This window comes from Anser cygnoides, chromosome 26 (genome assembly GCF_040182565.1).
Source record: "Anser cygnoides isolate HZ-2024a breed goose chromosome 26, Taihu_goose_T2T_genome, whole genome shotgun sequence".
Classification (NCBI taxonomy): Eukaryota; Metazoa; Chordata; class Aves; order Anseriformes; family Anatidae; genus Anser; species Anser cygnoides.
This window is the reverse complement of record NC_089898.1, coordinates 6,201,761-6,219,286: the sequence shown is the minus strand read 5'-3', so window position 1 is coordinate 6,219,286 and position 17,526 is coordinate 6,201,761. Positions and strand designations below refer to the sequence as shown.

General features: G+C 50.5%; 1 protein-coding gene across 11 annotated transcripts; it reads right to left on the bottom strand.

Moving 5' to 3' along the window:
• Positions 1-31: 31 nt before the first annotated feature.
• LOC106047631 (dynactin subunit 2-like) lies at positions 32-17,503 on the bottom strand. Of its 11 annotated transcripts, none has more exons than XM_048055042.2 (11): positions 6,694-11,024; positions 6,184-6,252; positions 5,605-5,673; positions 4,867-5,016; positions 4,730-4,795; positions 4,603-4,641; positions 4,420-4,497; positions 4,122-4,193; positions 3,899-4,001; positions 3,711-3,802; positions 36-3,598 (listed from the first exon to the last, which is right to left on the bottom strand). In XM_048055042.2, the coding sequence occupies exons 1-11, from the start codon at positions 6,727-6,729 to the stop codon at positions 3,512-3,514; spliced, it is 861 nt and encodes a 286-aa protein (XP_047910999.1). In that variant the 5' UTR covers positions 6,730-11,024; the 3' UTR covers positions 36-3,511. The 11 variants fall into 11 exon arrangements, with proteins under 11 accessions (XP_066839381.1, XP_047910998.1, XP_066839380.1 ...); XM_048055047.2 differs by having other exon boundaries at positions 6,184-6,277; positions 6,694-11,016; XM_048055037.2 differs by lacking the exons at positions 5,605-5,673; positions 6,184-6,252; positions 6,694-11,024 and adding exons at positions 14,884-15,042; positions 17,282-17,499.
• Between the last annotated feature and the right edge of the window lie 23 nt (positions 17,504-17,526).

The following is a 17,526-nucleotide window of genomic DNA, read 5'->3' as shown; positions in this document are numbered from 1 at the left end:
TGCTTTCAGGGCAGTATGAGAAGCAGAAAAGTCATTGGTTCTATGCAAACACTGCTCTGCAACAACTGAAAACGTCAGTACGTTATCACCACTATTTTCATCAAAAAGACAAAATACAGCATTGTGTGAGTTTCTATGAAGAAAATTAACTCTATCCCAGCCAAAACCATGACAGCAGCCCAGAAAGGCAACCGTATCTTGGGCTGCATCAAAAGCAGCATGGCCAGCAGGTTGAGGGAGGTGATTCTCCCCCTCTACTCTGCTCTCATGAGACCCCACCTGGAGTACTGCATTCAGCTCTGGAGCCTCCAGCACAAGAAGGACATGGAACTGTTGGAGTGAATCCAGAGGAGGGCCATGAGGATGATCAGAGTCTGAAAGAGGTGGGGACATTCATCCTGGAGAAGAGAAGTCTCTGGGGAGACCTTATAACAACCTTCTAATACCTAAAGGAGTCCTACAGGAAGGCTGAGGAGGGGCTCTTCATCAAGAAATGTAGTGACTCATTACAATGAGTAATGGTTTGAAACTAAAGAGAAGATTTAGATTAGGAAGAAATTCTTCACTATGAGAATGGTGAGGCACTGGAACAGGTCTCCCAGAAAAGCTATGAATATCCCATCCCTGAAAGTGTTCAAGGCCAGGCTTGATGGGGCTTTAAACAACTTGGTCTAATGGGAGGTGTCCCTGCCCATGGCAGGGGTCTTGAAACTAGATGGTCTTTAAGGTCCCAACCCAACCCATCCTAGGATTCTGAGATTCTATTTAAACCCACATAAGAGAGGAGATGATTGGAGGGCAAGTTATTTCCCCCTAACATAAAAGCATGATGAAAGGTGGTTCTACAGCCCCACAAAGTAAGGAGGGCAATGGGGAGAATTATTTCCCCCTCCAAAGGAAGGACAGGAATGCAGGGAATTATTTACCCCCTCAAGGGAGGGCAGGACGATGGGGGGAGTTATTCCTCCCCAACTCCCCAAAAGGGGCAAAGGTCGACAGAGGAAGTTATTTCCCCCATCCTGAAAAGAGATCAAGGCCATGGGGGGAGTTTTGTTCCCCTTTAAAAGGGAGGAAGAGAATAACAAAGGGTTGAGAAGGGACATTTTTTCCCCACTCCAACAGAAAATGAGTGCTGGGGTGATTTATATCCCCCAAATGGAAGAGGTCTCATTCCTCCCTCTGAAGAGAGAAGGGCGATGGTGGAGTTCTTTCTGCCTTGGCAAAGGGAAGGGGCAATGCGTGAGAGTTATTTCCCCACCTAAAAATAGCTGGGCAGTGCATCTCTCTCTCTCTTGCTCTGTGTGTGAGAGAGAGAGAAGCCCCCACAAAGGAAGTAGGGTGAACGTGTGGAGTTTTTCTTGGTCAAAAAGAAAGAGGCAGTTGGGGGGAGGTTATGTACTCCCCCTCCAAAATGAGGAGAGAAAAAGGGGAAGATATGGTGGAGTTCTTTCCCACTCAGCAAAGGGAAGAGGATGATGGGGGGGAGTGTCTTATTCCCTCCTCCCCCCCTACCCCCACCAGATGTGAGTAAGGTGATAGCGACAGTCAGGGGGGTCAGATGTGGGGGGTCAGGTATGTATTTACCCCTGGGGAAGGGGACAGAGAGCATTTGCCCCAGTGCAGCAGGAGGGGATTACCCCCACTTGCGTGCTGGACGGAGAGGTGTTTGTCCCTGGGATGAAAGTCAGTTGCCCCCAGGGCAAGGCAAGACAGGGCAGAGGAGGAGTAGCTGCCCCTGGCAGGAAGGTGAGGCATTTAGGTGCTGCTGGGGCACTGCAGAGCAGCATCTTTGCCCCAGGACCCCACTGGGCACCATGCTGCTGGGGGAGTGGGGCCTGGGGGAACTTGGGCAGTGATGGTGGGGCATACCAAAATGGGGAGAGCAGGGCTGGGGTTCTCTGGGGCCACGCCACTTGCTGAGGGGCAGTGGGTGCCCCTTGAACCCAGGTCATGTCCTGCCTTTTGTGGCTCCAAGTCCAGATTCACTCAGGGTTAGTTTAGCGTGAGATTCCCACTCACCTAACAGCATGTGTGTTCCCCATCCTGTCCCCTTGTACCAGAACTAATCATTGCTAACAGACTGGGGGAGCACGAAAGCCCATCTGGGCTGTCTCCAAGCACATGGGTGCCTCCCATTCACAGCCACACTATATCCTGCCCCATGAGTGGTGTAGCAGTTTTACCCAGCTGGGCAGCCAAACTCCACCACAACCTCTCACTCACTCCCCCGTCCTCAAAGGGAAAGGGGAGAAAATACGATGAAAAGGGCTCAAGGGTTGAGATAAGGACAGGGAGATCACTCAACATCTACCCTCATGGGCAAAACAGACTCAGAATAGGGAGATGAATGTAATTTATTACCTAACAAGCTAAAGCAGTGAGAAACTTTAAATAAATAAATAAATAAATAAATAAAAACACATTTTCCCCATCCACCCTCTTCTATGACCTCATCCTGAGTGGTGCAGGGGAATGGGGAATGGGAGCTGCAGTCAGCCCATAACACTTTGTCTCTGCCACTCCTTCACAACCACTCTCTTCACCTGCTCCACGTGGAGTCCCTCCCATGGCATGCCATCCTTCCCAAACTGATCCTGCGTGCACTTCCCACAGGCAGCAGCTCTTCAAGAACTGCTCCGACATGGGTCCCCCACAGGTGGCAGCTCCCCCCACGTCTGCTCCTGTGGGGGTTCTCCACAGGCCGCAGCCTCCTTCAGGGCAGATCCACCTGCTCCGCTGTGGGCTCCTCCACGGGCTGCAGCGTGGAGATCTGCTCCGCCGTGGGACCCATGGGCTGTGGGGGCACAGTCTGCTCCACCAGGGGCCTCTCCACACGCTGCAGGGGAACTTCAGCTCCGGCGCCCGGAGCACCTCCTGCCCTCCTTCTGCACAGACCTTGGTGGCTGCAGAGAGCTTTCTCACTTCTCGCTCTCCCAGCTGCTGTTGCACAGCAGTTTTTTCCCCTTTGTTAAATATCCCCTCACAGAGGCACAAACAGCATCACTTTTTGGCTTGGCTCCGGGCAGCAGCATGTCCCTTTGGAACTGGCTGAAACTGACTCATATCTAACATGGGGCAGCTTCTGGACTCCTCACAGAGGCCACCCCTGCAGCCCACTGCTACCAAAACCTTGCCATATAAACCCAATAAAAGTCGCCAAGTGGAGACAATGCCCCTGAGAGCTGCAGCTTTCTGGCAGAGCCACTGGATTGAATGGAACCAGGAGGCTGTGATGGGTAGTGCTTGGGCTGCAGTGGGGGTGCTTGGTGGGGGAGGGTGTTGTATGCACCTACAATTCAAAGATACATTTAAAACCCCACAACTAGGCCCTGCTCACATCCCACAACCCTAAGGAAATGCCAACACCAAAATGTCTTGAGTCAGAAAAATTTGTGTTTTTTTTGGAAGGGGGGGAGAGGGAGGGGAGGACACAGAGAAGGAGCCTCTTTGGGTGGGAAGGATCCCAAGGAATCCAGGGGGCAGGAATGCTCAGGGGGGCTCTGGGGTGCTGTCACTTCTGCAGCTTCCTGATGCTAGCTTCTGTCTCAGCAACGTTTTCCTCTACAAAGGCCAAGAATTCTTTCATTGTCTTCTGGACCTGCAGGGTTGAGTGGGGAAGGGGGTGAGCGGGGGGTGTGGGGGGAGAATATGGGGATTCCTTCCCACATTCAGGCCCAGGTCCAGGTCCAGCAGATGCTGGTGGGACTCACCACCTCCAGCAGAAAAGTGTTGACCTGGAGAGCATCAGCTATCTCCTTCTGCATGGTCTCCATGTCCTCAAGGACCTGCCCAACCTGTGTGGCTGGAGGGAGACAAAAGCTCATCAATAGCAGTAGCCTCCATAGAAGTCCTCTGTCATGCCACGCTGCTGTCCCCAGCATCCCCTCCAGCCCCTCACCTTCCTTGTGCAGGTCCCTGAGGGTCAGCAGATACTGCACCACATCAGGCAGGCTGCTGGCTATGGGGTCCCAGTGCTGCATTAACTCATATGTCTGGTGGATCTGGAGCAAGGGGTGGAAAGCAAGGAAGGTGGGTGTAAGCACAGTCTGCAGGAGGGCTCCGAATAACCTCCTCACCCCTGCTGGGTTGCTTTTGCTAGGGTCCACCCTATTTGCTCTTACCTTGCTCTGGCTGTTGGCGCATTGCAATGTTGCTTCGTGCTCGGCAATCTCCTTCACCTTCCCCAGGATGCTCTGGGAAGTAGGGAGCTGTGAGAACCCAAACCTAGCACTGTCCACCCACAATTTCATGGCTGTCGCCAGTGCGGACCTGTGGCTGTCCTATGACCCTGTGCCACCCACCAGTGGAGCCAGTGTACACAGCGCTGGTGGGGGGCCGTAGGGCTCACCCCCTCCCTCCCTTCCTCCCTTCCTCCCTCCCTTCCTCCCTCCCCACGTCTTTCCCTCCATCCCAGCCCACCTTCAGCCGGGCCTCTATTTGGTCCAGCATGACCTCATCCAAAATGTTCACCTTGGCCTGCAGGATCTGCGCAGTCTCCTGGGGATGGAAAGCAAGATGGTGGGGGGCAGGCTAGTGCCCTGGGCTGCCAAGTGCCTTGAGAAGGGCATGAGTGAAATGCCCCCCACTCTGCTTCCAACTCACCAGGAGGCTGGAACCCATCGGCTCGACCAGGAGCAGATTCTGGTGTGGAGGAAGGTGGGGCGTCAGTGGGGAGGAATGGGGGGGGGGGGGGAAGAGAGTGGCAGGGCAGGAGTGCCTGTCTCCCTACCTGGCTGATGGGCTTGCACTGCACTGTGGCTTCCAGCTGTGCCAGCCGCTTCTCCAGCTCCACGATCTGAGAAATGAGGGGTGAGAAAACAAGACAGCACATTTTGGGCACAGTGCTCTCTACCTCCCCACACTCACCTTGGCATCCAGGGCAAACTGGTCTTGCCCTGGCCTCCAGTACACCTCAAACGTGACCATGTCTCCGATGGATGTCAGGGCCTTGGCAGGGCTCTTCACTGGTGCTTCTGTCCTGCATTTTGCCAATTCTTCAGCTGCTGCTGCAGGCAGCTGGGTGAGGGGAAAAGGGGGGCACAGTTCCTTGGCATCACCCCACGGGGATGCTGGCATCCTCCCTCTGCTGCCCCCCACTTGCCAAGCTGCAGCCACAGTATCCTAGGATCACATTCACTTGGCCAGCAACGGGCACACAGGGATGGGCGCAGCAACCAGACCCCATGAAGGCTGTGTGTGGGAAGCCAGTCCCCCAGAGAAGCCAAGGGGATGGAAGGGGCTGGCCAGATCTGCCCGCTTCTGCTGCCCTTGCAGTGCTATGTAGGACAAGGATCCTGGGGATGGTGACCAGTTCTTGCAGACCCCAAGAATGGGGAGGAGGATGCCACCCAGCATGGGCATGGTGCTGTGCCCTACTCTCGCTCCTTACTTCCCCACAGCAATGGCAGGCTGACAAATGGGTGGTGGGCATGCTTCCCTGAGGCATGGAGCCATGAGGGGACACAGCACTGAGGAGACACATGCAGGGACAGGAGCCACTTCCCTGTCCTGGTGATGCTCCCACTGAGCCAGATGCCTGTGGGATGGGGGCACCAGCACCCCCACTCGATCCTGCCCTGTGGCACAGCCCTGGCAAAGCCTTACCACCTCCAACTCGGCCTGGTCGCCTTTGAGCATGTCACCGGTCTCATAGACCTCTGGTTCGTTCCAGGCCTGGAGCATAAACAGGCTCAGCTATTCAATGTCTATTTCTCATCAAATACCCCCAAACTGCCCCAAACACCTTCACATGGTGCCTCTGCCCACACACACCCTGGCATTTCCTTGGCCTAACATGCCCCAACTCCCCAGGGACTCCTCAGCTCTTATGGATACCCCTGATGTCCCCAAGCCCCTACTTCCTGCCCCCGTGTTCCTACCACGCCCCCATGCCTGGGTGCCTGACAGGCACCCCCACACCTGCAGCCACCCCAACCCCCCTGCAAGTCCCAGTGCCCTGGGGTGTACAGTCAGGGGGAAAATGGGAGGGGAGGGGGAATATGGTGGGTGCAGATCAGGGTGGGGGACATGGGGCTGCACATGGGGGGGTACATGTGAGTAAAAATGAGGGGGGCACACAGGGGGGCATGGGGGTTTCTCTTCTTGGGGAGCCTGTTGGTTGTGCTCCCAGATTGCTGCCCTTGCTTGTCCCTGCCCTGAGGCATAGCCCCAGCAAAGCCTTACCGCCTCCAATTCGGCCTGGTGACCCTCAGGTGTGTTGCTGGTCTCATAAACCTCTGGTTCATTCCATACCTGGGGCACAGTTTCAGCCGTCTATCTATTTTTGCCATCAAACACCCCCAAACAACTTTGGATGGTGCCTCTGCCCTCACACAGCCTGGCAGTTCCCTGGCCCCCCACACCCCATCTCCCCACGGACTCCTCAGCTTTTCTGGACACCTCCGATGTCCCCAAGCCCCCACCTCCTTCCCCCGTGCCCCCAACACCCCCCCATGCCCTGGTGCCTGACAGGCACCCCCACACCCACAGCCTCCCCGACCCCCCTGCAAGTCCCAGTGCCCAGACTCCGACAGCCCCAACTACTCCCCTCTTACTGCCCAGCTGCCTCAGATCCTCCCAGGCAGCTGATCCCCCCAGCTCCCCCCTGACCCTGGCATCCCCAATCTCTCCACAGGCCCCACGTTCTCTCCCCCGACCCCCTCTGGACACCCCAAGGCCCAGCCCCGCACGCACGATGCCAGGCAGGTCAGCAAACTTGGGTGCGGCCATGGCTGGGGGGGTCGCTGAGGGGCCCAGTTCTGGGGCAGCGCAGGGGGTGCCAATGGGGCCGGCTCCGGGCTGGTGTCGGACAGGGCCAGCAGCCACTCACAGCCGGGGCTGGCACAGGCAGAGCTGAGCCAGGGCAGGGGTGCCTGGGTGGAGCCGCTCTGGGAGGTTCTGCGCTTCAGGGCATGCTGGGAGGGGTGGGGGACGCGAGGGGACACACGGGGCTGCTTCCGGGCAGGCCGGTGGCCTCAGGCAGCGGTGTAGCTAGGCCAGACATTTGTGCCAGGATGTGGTGGGGGGGGTTGGGCAGGGCGTCATTTTCCTGTGCCTGTCCCTGTGAGTCGCCAGGTCTCCCTGTGCCTTGGGGCAGTGGGGGAACTGGAGGGCATGGCCCGAGGGCCAGATTCTGATTGCTTGCACAATTAAGGGTTTACTTTCACCAAACCCTCAATTGTGTACTGTCTTCGGGGTTACAAAGGCACTGCATTGCTATTTGAATTTATGATTGATAGAGTGATATGCATTGATTGCAAAGGATAAGAAGACTCTCTCCCACAAATATTTGAAAGTATACCAACTCAGCCTCCCATTAGTCTTAACTCCTTCCATCTTCAACACATGTCCTTACATAATTAAAAATGTGGGACAACAACGGGTTCTCTTTAACCCTAGTTGGTTTCTAAAAATGGTAGAGCTAGCACTGCACGTTAATATTTCAGAAATCAACTCAAAATGTACCACCTTTTTGAGAACTGCCCACACCAGCTGGCTAGCATAGTTACATGGACGTTCTCTGAAACAAACTCGACACATGCCACAAGATGCCACTGGGTTATTGGGAACAGGCTTGGGTATATTAAATAGCATTGATGCCAACATCCTAATGAGTAGAATAACTGCTACTACAGACGACCTAAGGAAATTGGAAGGACCAATAAGATCATCCTTATAGGCCTTAGGAGCAAGTCAATGACTTCTATCTGACATTTTACCCCATTGGGAACAAATTGCAGAAAATGATCATCCATTAATTGTAAATGCCCCTGGAAAAACTCAAGGTGATACTTCCCTTGCCTTGAGCTGCATCTAAGCACAGTTATGGATACAGTCTGTAGCAGCAGTTATTATTAGAGAGGGAGAAGGAGGAACCTTACCCCCTGAAATTTGGAAATTGATTTGGGATAATGCTTCAGAATTTGAAAAGGAGTTTCAAGCATGGTGGCAATTAGTCAACTTTACCTATTATGCAGGAAGTGATAAATTATTGCCTTTATACTTAACATAAGTAATGCCACCGTACACAATGTGTATCTGATCATTGCATTAGGACTCAATCATAATGGAACTCCACTTTATCCTAAGGAGCATAATGTATGGGCCCATAAAAAGGGAGGAGTGGCAGACATCAATGATGTAAATGCATGCATTGTGCATGAACAAAAAGGCTTCATTTGTGAAAGTAACATGCTCGAAGCCCAAGACATTTGTCCTGACACTGAACAAAATATTTGTCACTTCAAGATACATCCTAATGAAACCCCTGAAACTGTACTTGTATATATTGGGAAAGGCTGCGTTTGCATGAGAACCTACTGTGATTATATAGTCACAGATAATACTACTGTAGATAGAAGTAATCACTCCAATGTTTCTGTTTGTATATTTACCAAAATTCTAGGACGTGATTTTAGTTACTCAGTTCCTGTCACCTCTTACCAACTTATTACATGCAAGTATACTCTACTTCACGACCTGCTGCCTACTCCAATTGGAATGTATGTTGCACTGGTGAAGAAATTACTGTTACATGAAGATTTAAGCGTTTGGTGAAACAAGTTCAAGAAAATGGACAAAAGATTCTGATTACTGTCCACCATGATATAAAGGAAAAACACTGCATGTTGGAAAGAGTAAAGAAGGATGAAAAACACCTCTGGTGGGACATTTTTTTTGGATGGTGGCCAACTGCCACAGGAATTTTCAACAAGGTGCTTCACCCTGTTACTGTTTTATTAATACTCATAGCATTACGTTTTATACTAACAGTAACTTTGTATGTTGAACTTTGGATTTTGATGAACCATTTAGTATCCCTACAAGACGTACATGTACTCAATAATCCTCATCCCAAGAACATATGTGATACACCCGATACATTCCAAATGTCGTGAAGCTTGAGTGACTATAGTCACAGGGTGGATTACATGGAATAATTGCCTGAGGTAACTTGGAAATTAAACTGATATTCACATTTTAAATAAAAGGTACAGTATTGAAGAAGCTTCCAGGGTGGAGTGTAGCTGCTCTACGTAAAAGTTCCCTAGGCCTCCGACCTTATGTGATGTTGATCACAGTGGGGGAACCTACCCCTTCCCCAAGTCTTCCAGTTCACCAATAACTTGGGGAATATTGACCATGGGACTGACCCAAACTTGTGAGGCTATATGGAAAATGCAGAATTGTACCAATCTAACATGGCACACTGAGGAAGGGAAGTGTGTCCTGCAGTGGACTCTTAAGAAAAATGAAACCATAGATAATTGCAGTATCACTAAGCCACCACTAAAGTTTAAGGTTGGTGGTGAAACAGCTGTGACAATTTACAGTCCTTCTGGGGAAACACCATACCATGGGGAATGCATATTCCTAGGGTGTGGGGAGCACCATAGCATGGTGACTGGTATTACATGCAGACTACTGTCTGGTGTATTAATTGTGATGAGACCATTGGATTACTGGACACTCCCATACAGGTCAATATCCAATATGCAAACTTTAATATTTCTCATTTAGATAGCCCAAAATATTGAAGTTGGAATTGTACTAAAGTTTATAATTGCAGCATTTGAGAGGCTGAAATTCAGATTCTGGGCCTGGTAGCTCAAGTCTTCCGAATAGGTTGTATTTGTTGTAGCTATACCACCTCAGTTAATGACACTTGGTCTCATTTGACTAACAATGATACTTGGTTTGATCTAATTTGTTCAGAACTCACTATACCCTCTATGGGACACGCTCTGTGTGTTAATAGTGATGGAACATGGACTACAGACTTACCTGTGGGAGGTCAGGAACACCAACACATGTTGGGGCTCTTAACCCTTTGTCCCCTCTGGAGATAACAACCCCTTCATCCTTGGGGATGAAGCAAAAGGGAATCAAAAGACCCTTGGCAATACCCCAAGACAGGGACTGTAGTTGGATGGGCACTGGAATCAATTTTCACGCCTCAAGTCACAGCATTCCAGAATTGAAGGATGTTGTATAACTTCACCAGACAGACTGAAGCACTGGCTAGTGCAGCTCCTGTTGGGTTGGAAGAATTAAATGTGCAACTACAGGCCACATCAAACATGGCACTACAGAATAAACTGGTGTTAGATTTGTTATTGTTGCATGAAAATGGAACGTGTGGTACTTGCATTTGGCCAACAATACTTGCTGTATCCATATACCAAATGTAACACAAGACCCTAATGAACAACTATACAGTATGAGGCATGTGGCAAAAGTGAGAAGAGACCCTTAGAGAAAGCGTGGAAGGAGGATGGTTGAACAAACTTTTGCATGGATCATAATTCCCACTATCAGGATGTCTTGCTTCTTTATTGCAATCTTCATTGACACTAATCATTGTAACTATTATGTTTTGTTTACTATTATCTTGTATCAAATCTATGTTAATGGGGGTGTTGAATCATCAAGTGCACGTGGTGGCTGGATGAATCAATTTAGAGGTGCATCCAGGTGGGGACAAAAAAAAAAAAAACTAACATAAGGGGATACCCCTAGGATTGACTTTATCATAGAATCATGGAATAGTTTGGGTCGGAAAGGACCTTAAAGATCATCTAATTCCAATCCCACTGCCATGGGCCTGGACACCTACCACTACACCAGGTTCCTCAAAGCCCCATCCAACCTGGCCTTAAGCACTTCCAGGGATGGGGCATGCACTATTTCTCTGGGCAATCCAATGCATTGCCTGAAAGAATCCCTCTCCGTCTGTCCTGTAGGCCCTCCTTAGGTATTGGAAAGCAATTATAAGGTCTCCCCAGAGCCTTCTCTTCTCCAGGCTGAACAAGCCCAACTCCCTCAGCTTGTCATCGTAGGAGAGGTGCTCCAGTCCCTTGATCATCCTTGTGGCCCTCTGGAATTATTCTAATACTTCCAGGTCCTCCTTGTGCTGGGGGCCCAGGAGCTGAATGCAGGGCTCCAGGTAGGGTCTAATGAGAGCAGAGTATAGCGAGAGAATCACTGCCCTCAACCTGCTGGCCACACTGCTTTTGATGCAGCCCAGGGTATGGTTGGCTTTCTGGGCTGCAAGTGCATATTGCTGGCTCATGTCAAACCTCTCGTCAAGCAACACCCCCAGGTCCTTCTCATCAGGGCTGCTCTCAATCCATTCTCTGCTCAGCCTGTATTTGTGCTTGGGATTGCCCTGGCTCAGTGCAGAACCTTGCATTTGGCCTTGTTGAACCTCATGAGATTCGCACAGGCCCACTTCTCAGGCCTGTCCAGGTCCCTCTGGATGGCATCCCTTCCCTCCAGCATGTCGACCGCACCACACAGCTTGGTGTCATTGGCAAACTTGCTGAGGGTGCACTTGATCCCACTGTCCATGTCACCGACAAAGATGTTAAACAGCACCGGTCCCAGTATTGACCCCTGAGGAACGCCACTTGTTACTGATCTCCACCTGGACATTGAGCTGTTTGACCACAACTCTTTGAGTGTGACCATCCAGCCAATTCCTTATGCAATGAGTCATCCATCCATCAAATTCATGTCTCTCCAATTTAGAGACAAGGATATAATGGGGGTCAGTGTCAAATCCTTTGCACAAGTCCAGGTAGATGATGTCAGTTGCTCTTCTATCCACCAATGCTGTAACCCAATGTTACCAATGCTGTAAAATGGCACCAGATTTGTCAGGCATGATCTTCCCTTGGTGAGGCCATGTTGTCTGTCACAAATCACCTCCTTATTTTCCATGTGCCATGTGCTGCTGTGCATTGATTGGAGAGGAGCAATGGCAGCCACCCCTACAAAAGGCAGTCTTAGGGAGTGCTAGTGAGCAGGAGTGCAGCAACCAATGCACATAGCATGGACAATAAATAGGAAGAATTAGAGATCTGTGTGCAGTTGCAGGGCTTTGATCTCACTGCAATTACAGAAACATGGTGGGATAGCTCACATGACTGGAATATTATCGTGGATGTCTATGTGCTTTTTAAGAAAGACAAGCCAGTAGGGCAAGGTTGCAGAGTTGCTCTTTATGTGAGAGACCAACTGGAATGTATGGGGCTCTGCCTTAGGGTGGATGACAATAAGCAGGTCGAGAGCTTATAGGTAAGGCTAAAAGGGCTGGCTAACATGGGTGATGCTGCTGTGGGTATTTACTACACATCACCTGATCAGGAAAAGGAAATTGCCGAGATGTACGGACAGCTGGAAGTAGTCTCACGATCACAGGCCCTGGTTCTCATGTGGAACTTCAACCACCCTGACGTGCTGGAAAGGCAACACAGCTAGGCACAAACAGTCCAGGAGGTTCTTGCAGAGCACTGATGACAACTTTTTGACACAGGTAGTGTATGAGCCAATGAAGAGAGGTATGTTGCTAGACCTTGTACTAACAAAGGACTGATTGGAGACACAAAGGTCAGCAGAAGCCTTGGCTGCAGTGACCATGTGATGATGGAGTTCAGATCCTGCGTGGAGGAAGCAGGGCAATAAGTAGGATTGCAAACTTAGCCTTCAGGAGAGCAAAATTTGGCCTCTTTGGGGACCTGCCGGGAGGAATCCTATGGCGTAGGGCCCTAGAAGGAAGGTGTGTCAGTATTCAAGCATCACTTCCTCCAAGCTCAAACTGGTGCATCCCAATGGGTAAGAAGTCAAGCTAAGTGGGCAGGAGATCTGCATGGATGAGCAAGGAGCTCCTGACAAAACTCAAATAGAAGAAATTGTACAGAATGTGGAAAAAGGAACAAGCTGCTTGGAAGGAATATAGGAACATTGCCAGAAAATGCAGGGATGTGACAAGGAAGGCTAAGGCCCATTTGGAATTAAATCTGACAGGGGATGTCAAGGACAACAAGTAGGGCTTCTTCAAATACATCAATAGCAAGATAAAAACTACGGAAAATGTGGGCCCGTTGCTGAATGGGGGTAAGTGCACTTGTGATGAAGGATACAGAGAAGGAAGAGTTATTGAGTGCCCTCTTTACTTCAGTCTTCACTGCTAAGGCTAGCCTTCAGGAATCCCAGACTCTAAAAACAAGAGAGAATGTCTGGAGAAAAGGAGACTTTCTCTTGGTTGAGAAGGATTTGGTTAGAGAAAGATGTAGAGCAAGGGGGGCAGGAGACCTGTGTGGATGGGCAAGGAGCTCTTGGGAAAACTTAAACAGAAGAAAGCATACATGATGTGGAAGAAGGGACAGATCACTTGGTGGAATATAAGAACATTGTCAGAGAACGCAGGGATGCATTGAGGAAGGCCAAAGCCTGGTTAGAATCAAATTTAGCAAGGATAACAAGAAGGGCTTCTTCAAATATATAAGCAGCAAAAGGAAGACTAAGGAAAATGTAAGTGCACTGCTAAATGAGGCAGGTGCCTTGGTGATGATGGATACAGAGAAGGTAGAGTTACTGAATGCTTTCTTTGCTTCAGTCTTCACTGCTAAGACTAGCCCCCACACACTACCGAGCTCAGAAAAAAGAAAGAAAACCTGAAGAGAGGAAGACTTTCCCCTGGTTGATAAGGATTGGGTTAGAGGTTATTTAGGCAAGCTAGACACCCACAAATCTATGGGCCCCGATGGGATGCACCCAAGGGTGCTGAGGGAACTGGTGAGCATTATTGCTAAGCCCCTCTCTCTCTATCATCTTTGAAAGGTCTTGGAGAACAGGAGAGGTGCCTGAGGACTGGAAGAAAGCCAACATTACTCCAGTCTTTAAGAAGGGCAAGAAGGAAGACCCAGGAAACTACAGGCCAGTCAGCCTCACCTCCATTCCTGGAAAGGTGATGGAGCAGCTCATCCTTGACGCCATCCCTAAGCACATGGAGGAAAAGAAGATGATCGGAAGCAGTCAACACGGATTCATCAGGGCAAGCCATGTTTAACCAACCTGATAGCTTTCTACAATGAGATGACTGGATGGATGGATGAGGGGAGAGCAGTGGATGTTGTCTACCTTGACTTCAGCAAGGCTTTCAACACTGTCTCCCATAACATCCTCCTGGGCAACCTCCGGAAGTGTGGGATCCATGAGTGGACAGTGGGGTGGATCAAGAACGAGCTAGATGGCAGAGCTCAGAGGGTTATACTCAACAGTGCCAAATCTAGTTGGAGGCCAGTGGCTAGCGGTGCCCCCCAGGGGTCAGTACTGGGTCCAGTGCTATTCAACTTATTCATCAGTGACTGAGATGAAGGGACAGAGTGCACCCTCAGCAAGTTTGCAGATGATACAAAACTTGGTGGAGTGGCTGACACACCAGAGACCTGTGCGGCCATTCAGAGAGACCTGGACAGGCTGGAGAGCTGGGCAGAGAGGAACCTTATGAGGTTCAACAAGGGCAAGTGCAGGGTCCTGCACCTGGGGAGGAATAAATCCAAGCACCAATACAGGCTGGGGACTGACCTGCTGGAGAGCAGCTCTGCAGAGAGGGACCTGGAGGTTGTGGTGGACAAGTTAACCATGAGCCAGCAGTGTGCCCTTGTGGCCAAGAAGGCCAACGGGCTCCTAGCCTGCATCAAGAGGAGTACGGACAGCAGGTTGAGAGAGGTGATCTTCTCCCTCTACTCAGCACTGGTGGTTAGGCATCGGAACATGCTGCCCAGGGAAGTGGTGGAGTCACCATCCCTGGAGGTATTTAAGAGATGTGCAGACGTGGCATTTAGGGACTTGGTTTAGTGGTGGACTTGTAGTGTTAGGTGATGGTTGGACTTAATGAACTTAAGGGTCTTTTCAAACCTAAATGGTTAAACCATTGACCTATGATTCTATGATAAAATACCTATGTCAGGTTATGTACCTATGTACCTATCACTGATACCAAATGCCTTAAAACTGGTTGCAGAAGTGGGGGTGGAGGTCCTACTGACCTCAAAGGGTCTAATTAAGGAAACTGATCTCAGAGAGACTGGTACGCACCCACTCCTCCCTGGAATGAGTCCAGACAGGGGACCAGAGTGACGGGCAGAGTCTCACTACAAAGGTTGTCCCTGTCACAGCAAGGTGGAGCATCGCAGAGTTGAGGAGCTGCTGTTGCAGCATCACAGAGTTGACCCGGCATTCCAGCAAGGCTTCAGCCTGTTAAAGGAGGAAAAAGTCATCATCATGGTCATCACTGAGGGAAAAGAGCATCTGCAGCACGGGACGTTTCTGAGAGAAAAGCCCCGTTTGGGGTAAAACAAAAAAAAAAAAAAACAGGCCCTTTTTATATCACTAAGCCAGAAAAGGACATAGGCACTGCCACTTCAGGTAACAAAAGAGATGCTGTGCAGTTCTATCATCCTCCTGAGACAGCCAGCAGGTGATGATGCCATTTTCACTAAACAGTTTTCTTTCACACATCAATTCTCAGTTTCTCAGGCCACTTTCCTCTTTCTTTTTTTCCACCTTCTCAGGTGAAAAGTTGTTCCCTGGTTTCTCAGTTTGCCCTTATTGACAGCATCTTCAGGATGTCTCTGGTCCTCAGGTGCCCAGCTGCCTTTCCAGGATACTGGAGCCCTCAAGGATGTCCCTGATTCCGAGGCCAAATTCCCAGGTTGCAGAGGCCAAGTCCCACCTGGGTTTCCAGACTGGGGTTCCAGGCTGGGAGGCATTTTCTCCTGTCAGGGTGAAGCAGCCATGGAATGTAAGGACTTGCTCATTGCAGTCAGGCCACCTGCAGAGCTGCTCCATAACCATCCCAACAATTTCCCATCTCTGTGATGGTTCCCCATCGCAACACAGTATCTAGAGTACTGCATTCAGCTCTGGGGCCCGCAGCGTAAGAAGGACATGGACCTTGCATGTCCATGGTGCAAGTCCTTGCAGGACATGGTGCATGTCCAGAGGAGGGCCATGAGGATGCTCAGAGCACCTCTCCTATGAAGAAATGCTGAGGGAGCTGGGTTTTTTCAGCCTGTAGAAGTGAAGGCTTCAGGGAGACCTTACAGTGGCCTTCCAGTACCTAAAGGGGGCCTACAGGAAAGATGGGGAAGGACTCTTTTTCAGGCAATGCTCTGATAGAACAAGGGGTAACGGCTTTAAACTAAAAGGGATTAAGTTTAGATTAGATATTAGGAAGAAATTCTTCACTATGTGGGTTGTGAGGCACTGGAACAGATTGCCCAGAGAATTCGTGGATGCCCCATCCCTGGAAATGCTCAAGGCCAGGTTGGATGGGGCTTTGGGCATGGGATGGGGCTTTGGGGAACCTGATCTAGTGGAAGGAATGGAACTAGATGATCTTTAAGGTCCTTTCCAACCAAAACCAGTCTATGATTCCACAATGTCATATCCTTACAAATTTCCATCCCAACAGTGATTTCCCATCCCATGATTTCCCGTCCTAATGGTTTTCTCTCCCCACCATGACTTCCCATCCCAGTGATGATTTCATATCCCAACAACGACATCCAGTTTCCAGTCCCAATGTTTTCCTGTCTCAGAGTGAATTCCCAACGCCCCATCCATCCATCCTCTCCCATAGCAGCCATCCCCAAACCAATTCACAGGGTGGGCATGGGGAGCAGCAGCGGGCTACGTTCAACCCTCCCTCTATATCCCCCTTCACAAACGACTTCAGGCAGAGCCTTAACGAAGTGAACACCTACCACAGAATAATTTAATAAACAAAGCAATGACTTAGAGAAATGACAATTAATAAGAAATAGTTTTCCAATCCAAGCCATTTGCCATCCCAACAAGCAGTTCTGATCCCCCAAATTTCCCATCTAGTTATCTGAACAGCTTCATGTCTCAATAATTGTTTGTGATCCCCCCCATTTCCCATCTCCCAAATCACCCAACCCAACACATCCCCGTGCCAACAATTGCTAACCCCCATCAGGATTTTTGGGGAGGGGTGACTTTTGGAGGGGAAGGGATGGGGCCGGGGGCGGCGGCCCTGGGACACTGGCATTTGTGCTGCCCCGTCCTGCCCCGTGGGTGGGCGTGGGGGGGCTCGGGGCTGTTTCGCCCTCCTGCTCTGCGCCCCAGGGATGCCCGTGCAGCTCACAGCTGTGCTGCAGGCAGGGCCGTGGCAGCAGCACCGGGCCGTGGGGAGAGAGGGAGTTAGGAGAATCTTAGCAAATAGATAGAGCACTGACAGTATTAAACTAGCGGATGCTACTTAGTGTCTTTGCTAACTGTGGTGCATTGTGCAAATTAACTAAAGCAAGAAGCCTTGGGCCCCCTACCAAGGTTAGTCCCCTGATAAGAGTGTGAGCCTGTCTTAAGAAACTGGCAGAACCTGGTCCTGCGGATGGACAAGAGCCAAGGAGCAACGGAGTCTGTGCAGAGACAAGAGGTCAACTAGTGGTGAGGAGGAAGAGTCACCAACCTTCATCCCCACGACCCCCGACGACCACCACCAGGAGACACTGCGCAAGCGCAGACGGGAGGAGCTCATGGAAATGACTTCTTGAACTAATTTCAATATGAAGCGGGGACGGGTCGTGCATATGCATCGGCGCATTGTGAAACGTCACGCACATGTAACTCTTTGCTGCATATAACCAAGGCAAGTTGCCGCGTCGCATGCGCACGACTTTGGCGGGACTACCCCTGTGCTGCCCCACGCTGAAC

Coding starts and splice junctions, on each gene's coding strand:
- LOC106047631 (XM_048055037.2), bottom strand. CDS start 17,416: ATGCGCCGATGCATATGCACGACCCGTCCCCGCTTCATATTGAAATTA. Junction 4,796..4,866: donor AGTTTGCCCTGGATGCCAAG/GTGAGTGTGGGG, acceptor CTCATTTCTCAG/ATCGTGGAGCTGGAGAAGCG. Junction 3,803..3,898: donor CAGGGACCTGCACAAGGAAG/GTGAGGGGCTGG, acceptor GTCTCCCTCCAG/CCACACAGGTTGGGCAGGTC.